General features: G+C 31.3%; 2 protein-coding genes across 3 annotated transcripts; one reads left to right on the plus strand and one right to left on the minus strand.

Annotated features, from left to right (window-relative positions):
* Positions 1 to 1,007: 1,007 nt before the first annotated feature.
* On the plus strand, positions 1,008 to 4,482 carry Gp150 (leucine-rich repeat domain-containing glycoprotein 150). Its single transcript, XM_076405867.1, has 3 exons — positions 1,008 to 1,106; positions 1,329 to 1,495; positions 2,013 to 4,482. The coding sequence occupies exon 3, from the start codon at positions 2,017 to 2,019 to the stop codon at positions 4,120 to 4,122; it is 2,106 nt and encodes a 701-aa protein (XP_076261982.1). The 5' UTR covers positions 1,008 to 1,106; positions 1,329 to 1,495; positions 2,013 to 2,016; the 3' UTR covers positions 4,123 to 4,482.
* Positions 4,483 to 5,313: 831 nt separating this feature from the next.
* Asap (ArfGAP domain of ASAP) lies at positions 5,314 to 13,430 on the minus strand. Of its 2 annotated transcripts, XM_076405865.1 has the most exons (16): positions 13,091 to 13,430; positions 12,557 to 12,629; positions 12,061 to 12,503; positions 11,921 to 12,006; positions 11,711 to 11,870; positions 11,383 to 11,656; positions 11,096 to 11,323; positions 10,818 to 11,040; positions 10,578 to 10,758; positions 10,221 to 10,520; positions 10,047 to 10,166; positions 9,929 to 9,983; positions 9,471 to 9,677; positions 9,226 to 9,413; positions 8,920 to 8,973; positions 5,314 to 6,731 (listed from the first exon to the last, which is right to left on the minus strand). In XM_076405865.1, the coding sequence occupies exons 1-16, from the start codon at positions 13,214 to 13,216 to the stop codon at positions 6,423 to 6,425; spliced, it is 3,027 nt and encodes a 1,008-aa protein (XP_076261980.1). In that variant the 5' UTR covers positions 13,217 to 13,430; the 3' UTR covers positions 5,314 to 6,422. The 2 variants fall into 2 exon arrangements, with proteins under 2 accessions (XP_076261980.1, XP_076261981.1); XM_076405866.1 differs by lacking the exon at positions 8,920 to 8,973.
* Between the last annotated feature and the right edge of the window lie 121 nt (positions 13,431 to 13,551).

Below are 13,551 nucleotides of genomic sequence, written 5' to 3' on the forward strand. Positions count from 1 at the left end.
TTATTTAAAATGTGTTGTATAACTAGAAATTTTCTGACGAATTTGTTATTAACATTGACGAAATAACCGGCATGCTATTACAAAAATAGCCACACGGCCATATAAGGTAATACCATAAAATATATTCCAACAAATGTGGAGATTATTTAAGTAAACCATAAAATCTAAACTACTTTGAATGTATCAGTATTAATCTTAAAAGTTTGAATATTTAATTATGTTAATTATTATATCTGCGAATATAACATCATTTTTATTTGAATATAAACTAGATTAATATAAAATTTATTCTAAACAAATCATATGGTCCACAAAACAAAACCTACGAAACTTAATAACAAATAAAAACCGTATAAACTATGTAACATGTACGTCACATTATCATAATGGATAATTTCATAATGGGTTAAAAAATTCCTCTTAATATCATTGTCTTTTTACACAGCATCTTTTTGCGCAATAACAAATACAACATAAGCGACCGTAATAATATAATTTCAGCACATTATAAAGCTTTAAAAATGTTTTTGAATCAGAATATTGTGCAACCTATTCCAGTCAGAGAAAAAACAATTAACCGTATTTAGTAGATTACACTATTCTCAGTTCAATAAAAGATATAGAGACATAAAATTACAGATAGGAAAATAACACGTAACCTTTAAACACACTTTACATTGCACACAGTACGAATACATTATGTTAATATAATCAACCCAGAGCTTGTAGCTCTGTTTCTGTTGAATTATTATGTTTATACCGTTTCTACAAAATATTTACAAATACTAAAGGAAATGGATTATTCATTTTATTATCTACTTATCGACAAGACGTTATTACTAAAGCAAAAGATCATATAACTTCGTTCCTAGAAGTGATTAAATAAAAAAGATGCTAACGTCCCCGCGCATTCGTCATATTGTATACATTTCTCAAAAACTTATGTTATTCTCATATTCAAGGATGAGCTATATGTGCAGTTACGGTATAGCAGCGATCATACGATCATTTAGAACCAATATCACTACGTATACCTTTCTCTTTCGGAAATCTCCGATGACTCACTGTAGCGGATACCTTGACAAAATCAAGATCTCAATCTTCAGGTATTACCACGATACAATGATGAAAAAAGACAAGCTTACCAAGGATATATATATATATATATATATATATATATATATATATATATATATATATATATATATATATATATATATATATATATATATATATATATATATATATTAAAAATTATATGAAAATATTTTGTATTAAATACATACTTTTCTATTTATTCTGTAGTTAGGCAATATTACATTCTGTAGGTACTCTTGTGTCAAATATAGTACTCTGTGACGTACTATCATGGAGTGGGGAACTAGTACCTGGCTCAGGTAGTAACACTCCTTTATTTTATCGTATAGTCAGTGTTCGATAATTTATTTTAGTGAAATATTGGGTTTATTTTCGTGAAGAGTTTCTAAAACCAGAAGTAAGTATACGTTTTCGTATTAATTATTAAATTTCGTGTGTTGTATTTGTAAAAACAACAGTAAAATCGTAAACAACTTGAAGGCTATCTCCGAATGTACCAAGGTATTTGTACATGTTACTCAGCATATAATCGAAGCGTTCGTTTAACCTTTATTTAAACTACTTCTAAATTAATGTACGTTAATGTTTGCATCGGATATAATTGATAGCATAAGCATATTTTTACGTGATGTGAACATACATTGATTATAATTTATCTACGCAAAAAGATGGCAGAATATCAGATTGATAAAACTTACTCATACTCAAAACTATTGTCTTTTTTAGTTTTGTAAAACAGTCAGACATTTAATTACCTTGTTTTAAGGCTCTTTAAAAGATGTTTATTGTTACGTTTTATTTAACACAAAACTTGTGAGATACATTTGTGTTATCAAAATTGCCGTATATAAGTTGTTTATTACAATTTCGCCTGTTTAATTACTTATTATTAACTTTAAACCTATTGTTTTCAGATAAATGAAGATATTCTGGGTTTTATCAGCCATTGTGGCGCTTGCGTACGCCTTGCCTGAGATCCCAGTTAATTGTGTTCGATCCTGTAAATGTTTGGAGGTAGTTCCAAATATTGTACAAGTCACTACCTGCGATTCCCCAATTACCGTTAATTCCGCGTTTCTTAACCACCTGAACAAAACAAGCGTTACTGTCATATCGTTCGCTAATGTCATTATTGAAAATATTTCGGAAAATGCGTTCACACAATTTCCGCTTTTAGAAGATATTGTTATCGAAAATACTAATATCGGGCATATCGATTCTAAAGCTTTTGATAATGTTAAAAAAGTCAAACTGGCTAACTGTGCCATCGAAGACTTTCCAAATTTAAAATCAGAAAAATTGGAGGAGTTACATTTTGGAAATTGCAAATTATTGGATATTCCACCGCTGGAAAACCTGTTCTCGTTAACTTTCTTGAATTTATCGGGAAATTACATTAAAAACATTGACATTATGGCGTTCGCTGAATTATTTGATTTAGATACTCTGATACTGTCTAATAACGAAATCACCAAGATTCCATCCAATGTTTTTATAAACAACAGGGCTCTGAATAGTTTATATTTAGACAACAACCCTTTGAAAAGTTTTAGCCTAAATACATCAAATAATTTAGAAACTCTTTCGTTGAGAAACTGCTACCTTACCGAATTTGATTACCACTCTTCATCTAAGCTTATCATGTTAAACGAACTCAATCTAAGAAATAATAAAATAAGAATTTTAAAATCTGGGGATTTGAGTAGTATGAAACAGCTCACCGTTATCGATTTATCGGCTAATAACTTAATTCAAGTTGATAACGATGCGTTCGCCGGAAATCCTAAACTCAATAAGTTGATATTGGATGACAATAAATTCGATCAATTACCGAACTTTACCTTAGCAAACGGTGAAAATTTCGAAATGTATACTTTCTCTTGCGAAAACTGTGAAATTCAAACAATACATAAAGATACTTTTAAATATATGCCAGCTCTTGACAATTTAAATTTGGGCCACAACAAATTAAAAAGCTTGTCCGATTCTTTTAACTATATTACTAGTTTACGTTTATTAGATGTCTCTTACAATAACATAACCAATCTGTCTGAATTATCGTTCGAACATAATGTCAATTTAGAAAATTTAAATATCGCTGGTAATCCATTGTTAACTTTGAACCCCGACGCTTTCGTGTACACTAGAAATATCAAAAAAATAGATGCCAGCAACTGCCGCTTGTATAAGTTATGGAGCAGCAACAAAACTTCTTTGATGTCGTTGAAGAAATTATTGATTGCTGATAACCAACTGGTGACACTTTCCACTACCGATTTCAAGCTTATCCCTCACTTGGAAGCCATTGATGTACACAACAATCCATTGAAATTTGACGAGGAATTTTGCAAATTGATCGGATACTTGGAGAAACAGGCAGTGTACCCTATCGATGTTTCGAGCCCGATGACCAATCCAGAAGATGTTCTCGCCAATGACATTGAAAACTTCGTACTATACAAATGGTCTACAATTCGAAACAATAATTGTAGCGAACTTTCAAACGATATTAACGAAAAAGACGATTTCGATTATATCGAGTGGGGAGATGATAACAAAGACGGGGAAATTTCCGCCCTGGACAAAATACAATTCGATAAAGATCCGGACTACAATAATTATGACGGTGATGATAACAGCGTTGACGAAGATGATGAAGACGAAAATGAAAACGAAGATGAGGAGATCGAAGACGATAGAATTACGGCTGAAATAATCGAAGATGAAAATATGACTCTATCCAGAGCAAAATATATATTTTCGGTTACCTCCATATTTATTTGTACTGCTTTTCTCGTCCTAGTTTTAGCGGTTTCGTGCACGTTGTGCATCTTGAAACGCGATAACAATTACGGACAGAATCTGCCAAGACTGAAAATTCCTCTTTGGGAAGCACAACCAAGCCAAAAGAAACACAGCGGTTCAGTGTATAGGCCTCTGTCCGAGGACTTATCAGGACCAGTAACACCTAAATGTAGCCGTTATGAATTCTCTCCAACCCCTACAGTTCATTCAATTCATTAGTAAAAACTAACTGTTAAAACTTATATAAATATTGTTTCATTTACATTCCATTAATATTTTTGCGGAAGTATTATTAGATTAACCATCCAGTCACGATAAAAACAAAAATGTATAAAAAATTCATAGAATATATTGCTTTTAATTTAAGCTGTTATTTTATTCAAAAATTATTTTAGTAGTACGTATAGTTTTAAGCTAATTCAATAAATTTATGATTAAAGTGTTATCAGTGTGCTAATCAATATTATTTACGCTTGTAATTCACAAAAATGGTAATTCTAACAATCAATGCCATAGATATTGTACTTACATGGTTAGCCTTTGTATCGGTATTTTATTTAAATTAAATATTTTAAAATATAGGTGTTTTATATTTTTCCTGTGTCATTCATTTTCACCAACCCTTCAAATAGCCAAAAACTAAACCGACAGAATTATTACTTCCAACTAATTTGCAACATTTACAAAATCCTGTTTATTAATAGATGCATTTTATTTTAAAACCACATCACAAATAATTTGATGTAAATGACATCAGTAAATTTAAATTGAATTTTAATAGAATGATTGTTGGTGTTCTAAAAGTCCTTGTCGAAAATATAACGATCTATTTGGGTTATTAGCTAAGGAACAAACCACTCACGTTATCTACATACATATACCATTTTTATTCGCACAACTCTCTTAACTTTGTTTTGACACGATATATTTATCATGTAGTCGATTAAAACAATTTTAGATAAGACCTTTAAAACAATTTAGATGTTTTTAAAAATAGCTTCACATTTACAATTTAAGAATAAATATTTATTTTACATATGTTCAGAATAACTATCGCACAACACCCTCAAGTATATTATCCAAAAAAAGAGATATCAACTTATTTTTTAATGAAAATGTATATGTACATACGTTTGAATAATGGCATGGTTTATTTGGTTGTCTTCAGCCACTGTCATCTGCTGCAGCGGTATTCTTTATGTCATAGTTAATGACAGCACACCCCTATTACAGATTTCAAAGAACATCACATGTACACTATCAGAACGTACTTTGGTAACAATTTCATATGACAAATTAAACTGGCATTGTCAGAAGAAAACTGCACTATTTGTTTTGGCATGGCCAACTAGAATACAGTATACCAAAGTCTTTTAAATATGTTGCTAGGTAAAAAAATGAAAGAAATAGTTTTATTTTAGGATATTTATTTTTTATATTCAACGCACATTTAGTTTTAAAATTTAGTAAAATAACAAAGATATAACCAAAACGGAGACAATGAAATTGCTTTGAATATAACGGATTAATAAAATATATGCGGTCAAATCCGGGAAATTCAACGCAATCTCATTCAGATGTGGTACTTTCTGTAATCCTTAAATATTTTAAATAAATATATACATCAGAAATTTAAAACTATTTTTGGGAGCGGATTATTACTAATCATAAATATTGATTTTTCAATAAGGACTCAATAGTAAAGCTTTTCACAAAAAAATACAAAAATATATCTATTTTACTTGGTAGGCAAACTAGGTAGCTATTTATTATTTTAATGCTAACAGTTGCATACAAAATAAATACTGTCTCCCGAAAAACCAGCTTCCTAGTGTTTAATTCTAATTTTCGCACAGAATAAAACTAATCGGTTGCAGTTTAGCGGAAATTATTTTGTTTCCTTTAGTATTCGATTAAAACTACGTGCGATATAATATTAATTTTTCTGTTAATGGTAAACACAATGAAATAAAATATACAAATGTAATCATATTAAGAACCTATCTATATTTAAGAATCAATATTGAAAAGGTCAGTTGAATGGGTCCGTAACATCCCTACATAGCAATAATGTCTTAATAAAATATATAAATTGAGCTTTGGTTATAGCAAAAATAATTTCATGGGAATGAACATAGAGTGACTCTAGTTCTGTTAAGACTTTACACACTTTATACACACTATTACTTCAGGCGCCATACAACAAAAAATTGCATCTATGGCGCAGAATTAAAAAAATTTTAATAAAATATTACCCTAAGCTGTTACTTTATGAATGACGGGTAAAAAAGTCTAAATACTGCGTAACAAATTAATACTTCATAATAATTTGATAACATTAATAAACGATCGCTTTTGAAATTAAAAAGCTTTACATCTAATACCCTCGTTTGTAACTTTAAAATATCTCGTCTCGTCTAGACTCAACTCCATACAACACTCTCATGGATTATTATTAGATTTACACTTGAGAAATATACATTAAATATTCTATACAACTATTTAGGGTGTTTTATTTACTAATCTGGTAACATATGAACAAAACTGATTGGAAACATCCCAGTTCTGTCCGGTTCATTCTCTACCATCCCTTCCATCCAATTATCATCATCTGTATGTTCGTTGAGGACAATAATAATTTCCCCTTCCTGAAACGACAGTTCATCGTCGTTGTCAGCTGCACAATCATAGAGAGCCTTGCATCTTCGTAAAGTCGAACCACCATTAGCTAGATACGATAGCCTCCCGTTAGGGACAGTTCTTGGCGAACACAAAGAACTCGTTGAAATCGGACTAGATGATATTCTTTGTGGCGGAGAATCCGAAGCCTGAAAACAATCTCACTTATTATCTATTTGAAGTGAACGAATATCTTAATCTAATATATATGGTACAGGGTTTATCAATAAGGGTGAATCGATGTTGAAATGGAATAAAATTAACTGAGCGCGAGGTATTAACGAAGTTCTTCTTTCTATAACCTGACTTATCTCGAGTTTAAAGGCCCACCCCCTGGATCATAATGACCCCCAAATCGTTCATGCAGAATATATATCATGACATCCGCTGTGTGATACATAACGCCGTTTTACTAGTCTGTCTTCATAGACTACAAGGAAATGAACAAGATCTAAATATGATTCGCGCTTTCAATAACCTACCACATATTGTGTTTATTATCTGCTAATTCTATAGTACATATAGTATTACGAACTTATTAGTTTCTTACATATATATGTGAAAATTTTATGAAACTCATAAAAAAAGAAAACATTAATTTTTTTATCGGTAATAGAAAAAATTATAGGGAAGCCAAGACGACAAATTGAGTTTATGAATATAATAAGTCTGTTAGTATGCTATATATTGCTGATACAAAATAAATTCAAAAACATAACTAAAATCATAAGATATTCTAGATGTATGTTAGATGTTTGGTATGCTATCACATCAACAAGACCAGAATAATTTAATAAACTTATGGAATGTGTAATACAGAGCAAAATTATTTGAAAAACTGCTGTTAAAAACCATTGTAGAAATACCAGATTTCCTGTTTGGATTTTGAAATCACCACTGGATAATCGACTAAGTACATAGAGTAACAGCCGTTGTTGAAAAGGCATTCGAAGAAAAAAAATACTATCCTGAAATATTCCTGGACGTCTCATGGCATTTGGGATTAATTTACAAAATGAGCAAATTGCTACTGCAAAATTACTGTCGACTGCCGGAATCATACATTTTCGAAAGAAAATTTAGAATCTCGCATGAAGGATCATTCTCAACACTTCAACCTATTTCGGCTGGAGTTCCACAAGGTAATGTCTTGGGACCACTCCTGTATCTGCTCTATACTGCTGATATACCAACAAAAACAGTACTTGGAACATTTGCCGACGATAAAGTCATCATTGCAAAAGATTGCAAGTAGCGGTCAATAAGATCTACAAAAGGACCCAATTATATCACTTGACGGATGCCCGATTCCTCAAGCAGAATCGGCTAAATATCTCAGAATACATCTAGATGGTAGGTTAAATTGGAAACATCATCTTAGACAAAAAGCAGAGCAGATAAGACTCAAAGTTTGGACCTATAGGGTGTAAATATGGGATTGCACTAAAACATCTAACAAACTAATAATCGATGACTTATCACACAACCGTTACTAAATCACAGCAACGTGGAAACAACACAGCTACTGTACAACACTCAATTTTATTTATCAAAGCTTTTATTTTTATTACTGTCGTCTATTTAGTGAAGAAAAAAAAATATATTAGTAAATTTAAGCAATATGATAAGTATCTATTGATATGGTTTGATCTTATTTTGTGATTAATTGTTTTTCAAAGGAGAATCTTAGCCAAATTCATTTGAACGAAAAATGAACATGTAATGAAGAAAAACATCAAAGCCAAAATAAATTGAAATGTTATTAATTTTATTCAAGGCGTCTGCGCTGAACCTGCCAATCATATATTACATCCTATTCACTTCACTGTAGTCTCTCATCGATATCGCTAAATTTGGAACAAATCGGTTTTCAACGCCATATAGCACTTGCCATTTATAGTACGCACTACACCAAACAGCAACTTTTTGCGGATGCATTGTCACCTAATGAACCTCTTCTGGGCATCGTTCCAAAAATTATTTCTCAACAAAAATTAGGGTGCTAATAAACTCATATTTTAATCATAAGTTATAATTAGACGTCGACAAAGGTTACCAACATCGATTCGCCGTTATTAAAAACCTCTATAATAAATAAAAGCCAGAATTATATAAAGCGAAATGTTATTCTGTTTGCAAAAGTGTATTAACACCTGATCTGTAACGTTGCAAAAGTTAAGAGGCTAGATTCGTGTACTTTAATACAATTACGATTCCATTTTAATTAAATAAAATAATATCTGAGTTCACACCAGCCCGACTAATATCACACAACATGCAAAAAATCATTAATTTTCGTGGTATTAGGCAACAGACCGACACAAAATCAATTTTTACCAGATGATATGAATTATTGTCTTCTTTATAACTATCCAATCGACATTTCCGTCTCTGCAAAGCAAATCTGATCACAATAACAATAACAATTACTTACAACGAATTTTAATAAATTCCGATACTCTTATGTCATCTTTAGTAACATACATCAACAAAAATACGACCACTTCAACAACGATGACATATATGACATATATGAAAAAATGTTGGTCGATATTTTTAATTATGTTACATTAAAATTCGATCACGACAAACGGTCACAAATAATTAATTATTCTAATAGAAATAAACATTGAAATATCTCACCCTACGCGGTGGTGGAACTGGATTGTTAATATCAACATCAGATGCCATCGAAGAAATACTTTCATTTGACCTCCCATTTGATAATCGACTTAGTGAGGGATTTGGAGCGGGGGGAGGTGGATTTTGCGGTCTTCGCAATATCGACAGTTTATCGCCGTTTTTACAATCTGGTATGACTAGTTTAGTTCCTGTAAGTATAAATGAATACAATAACAAGCAACTTTAACACATACGAGGACCTTTACCTATTGGTATCACAGATCTTCCCGAACTAGAATCACTACTCGGTGAACGTTTATGGGTGTGGCTTAAGGTGTGATATCCCGCCGCTATGGGATCAGATGGGGTTCTACTATGACTGCTGGGCAAAGTACCATATTGATATTGTCCCAGACCGGATGGAGGTGGAAGAGGTGCTACTCTTTTCTTCAGACTGCCATGAACATTTGACGCTGAAAAGGTTATTTTTATATTTTCGGATCTTAAAAAGATTTTTCGAAATTCCAAGAGTGAAAAGATCTTTCAACAGGATAAAACATCGGAAAATCTTGATTTCACTACATTTAAAAAATGTGGAAAAGTCGAAAAAAATCGACAAAATACGTGCATCTAAGCTGAGGAGTATGGGAGATGAGGGAGTATTTCCCTAAACAAGGAATAAATAACAAAATAGAAAAATAAAAAATTATACAAAATGTAATACCTGAATAGCTTGGAGGTCTCGAACGATTTTTTTTCTCGGGAGTTAAGGATCCATTCTAGAAAACAAAAACGGCATTTGTTTCTGGATTACCTCCAACCTGGTAAAACAATGAACTTACTCGATCTTCAATAATGGTTTCATCATCGGAGAAATCTGTTGAACCATCATCGTGGGATAAGTTCCAATCAATATTAATGTTATCAAAATAATTTTTTAATCGATTGACGGCGTTTTGCAACTGAAAACAGAGATTGATTATGTGATATTTGGACCGTATAACACAAATAGTTACAAGTTCTTGGCAGGTGTTATTCCCCAGTTCCTGAGCGATATCCATGGCAGTTTTATTTTGAGAATTTCTTATATTAGCATCCGCACCACTTCGCAACAACAGCTTCATGCATTCAACTTTGTCGTAAAGGGCACATAAATGCAAGGCTGTGTTAGAACCGCTAATTTCCTGTAGATTTGGTGGGTTTGTTGTTTTATCCAGAGCCGAATTAGACATATTTTGTATTAAAAAGTCGACAATATGCAGTGTTCTACCGGATTCGTTTATAACAGCTCTATGTAATGCTGTTTCACCGATTTTCTAAAACACAATAAGAGACAAGTAGAGGAAGACTATGTATTATACCTAATCGCATACCGAAGATGGTAAACAAGCGCCTAAATCAACGTTTTCTGCGAACACCTGTAAAAGTAATCCTAAATCTCCTCTATTCACAGCTTCTTCAAGATCATGCATTTTCTCACGTTCAGACGAACATGTAGTCAAGGCAAAACGTTTTTCCACATACTTAGCCCTTATATAATTAAGTCTCTCATCCCTACCATTATAAAGATACAAAGAAATTATCTACACATTATAGAATTTCATTAAACTTACATTGAACTAGAAGGTTGTAATTTGTCATTTGGTACAAGCTGAGCTTCCATAATATCGTTAAATGTATGATTGGTCATAAATCTCGCAAGTACTAACTGACTAGTTCCAACATTATCTAATGTTAATGATTGTATTCTTGAAATATGTACACCTAAATCCCTGTGAATTCCTGAACATTCTATACAAACAATAATACCAAAATTAGTCGATAGCCAAGTTGCATCTAGAATAACAAAATTGTACAAAAAACAACCAGTATAAGGACAAAAACGAAATACCATTCTGTGAGTTGCAGTCACAACATCTGTCATTTCCAGGTATCTTCTGTATATATTTTATAATTGCCTGTTGCAATTCTATAAAACTATGATTAACTTTATCACCTCCAGATTTTCCACTATCATCAAAAGCTTTCATTAAAGCCATATCTTTACAATTTATTAATACTGACATCCAAGCCTTTTGATCTGATTCATCTTCAGTTTGAAAGTGATAAGTTCTATTGTCTGCGACCGATATAAAAAATTAACGTATTCGAAAATCAAATCAATGGAACACAACTCACATGAAATCAGATCGAAGCACCGTTTATCATCTGGAACAATTTTAATCTGACACGTAAGTAAATTTATTCTTGTAGGTGGTTTATTTTCATCAGCATGACAAATATCTAAATAGCCTTCAGCCTGAACTTTACATTTTCTTTTTTGCCATACTCGCCTCATTTTACCTTCAGACTTTTTAAACAAATATCCAGTTCTTGTGACACCATGGTGTTTGTCACCTTGGAGCTGATGTAAAGAATATCCTGCTGCTCCTTTATCCATTTGAGAACTTGTCTAGATATAAGAAGAACATACATACCACAATTTTATTAACACCTACTTACTTACTTCTTTCTCTAAACTTGGAGTTGTCTTAATTAAATTTTTTAAGTCTGTTAATTTTCTTTTTTCTTCATCTTGATTTTGTTTAATTCTTTGCAACTTTATACTAAGATCAGCTACATAATTTCCGAAGTGTTCTATAGTTTTCAGTCCATCTTGAAAGTAACTAAAATAACAATAATTATAGTTTCTAAAAAAATAAACAAACATACCTACTTAGTTTGAGCATGATAGTATTCAACTAAGCTCTGTAATAAGTCAGTACCCTTCTTTGTTTTAATTTCATTATACTTGATAAGATACTAAAATAAGCTCTATTAACATATTACACATTACTCACATAATATAAAACATACTTCACACATTTGCAGTTGGAATAATCTTCTTTCCTTTTCCATTTCATCAGCTATTTCTGCTGCTGTTATTTCTTGACGAATCATTCCTGCATCTTTGGCTTGCTGCTTTTTCTCCTTTTCAATTTTAGCAAATTTACTTTCATAATCCTTCCAAGCTTTATCAAATGGTCTTTTTAAGTCACCTTTCATACCTCTCAAATCACCTTTTAAGAGATTGTCAAGTGGGAACATTACAATGTTATTAAGATTTTGCATTAATGTCTTCATTAAAGCGGAAAGTTCTTGAGTTACAACAGCAAACTTCCTAAAAGCATCTCCAATAATATCTTCATGTTCTTTTAAACACTGTCCTTTTGGACACTGCTCCTTTGGACACTGCTCTTTTGCATTTTGACTAATTTTCTCCAAAGCTTTGACTAGGCATGACTCATTATCAACATGACCTAAAATCTGGGGCTTAATAAAAGTCTTAGCAAATTGTAATTCAAAACATTACATAAACCTGATGTGTGAATTGCTTTAATAGCTTTTTTCATTTTATTCAAGCCATCTCTATCATAATCCAATGTCTAAAAAATAAATAAAAAAATTAATTTCTAAAACTCTCAAAAGAAAAGGTATATAGAAATGATAAAGAATGTATAAAATAAAACTTAATTTAACTTCCATAATAGAGATACGAATATTTGTTTCAAAATCATGAGCTCATCACTATTCACAAATTATAACCTATTGATAAAACCATAATAGACTGAATTTTAAAAAACCGGAAATAGCATAATTAATTTGAAGGGAAGTTACTTAGATAGACTTCAACCAAACAATCAACAAATATCCTATCAGAAAACTGTCTTGTGTTATAAAAAATTTAAATAAAATAGTACTAGCTATTCTAAAAATAATTACTTAATATATGTAAACATATAAATTGAATACAAGCCAAAGTAACACATAATACCTATTTTGCAAATAAAATAAATATTATCTTAAACCTGTAACATGCCAGTTACCTAAGATGATTAAATCTTACCTCTTCTAAGTTTGTGATTGTATTCCTACATTGTTGCATTCGTGAGACAAATGATGATGTTATTGGAGAACTATAATCATCCCTAGTCTCGTCAATGAACTCAGAAACTGGAATTAAGCTGGGCATGTTGTATGTTAATATAAATTTACGTCAAAACACCATCAATCACAGAATATTTATAATTCACACTGGTTTAATCGAATACGCATCTCAAGATACATTCTCATTCTACTAAAGTTATAACTTTAGAAAAAAATATGTCTTAATATTAAATTATATCTATGGGATTCATTGTTTTCGCGATTTCAGAGTTTTTATGTTATTACTCTCAAGTATACCAACAACTGAAAACCATGAGTAAATAAAATTTTATCTCTAGGGATTTTTAGAGGGTTATATTACATATAATGTTGGCGAGACTGTATACAACGCCTATCCTTTTCTACATTCTTGCTATCTCT

This window comes from Rhynchophorus ferrugineus, unplaced genomic scaffold (assembly GCF_030347505.1).
Source record: "Rhynchophorus ferrugineus isolate W39M unplaced genomic scaffold, kcgeb_rfMv2 rfM5, whole genome shotgun sequence".
Taxonomy (NCBI): domain Eukaryota; kingdom Metazoa; phylum Arthropoda; class Insecta; order Coleoptera; family Curculionidae; genus Rhynchophorus; species Rhynchophorus ferrugineus.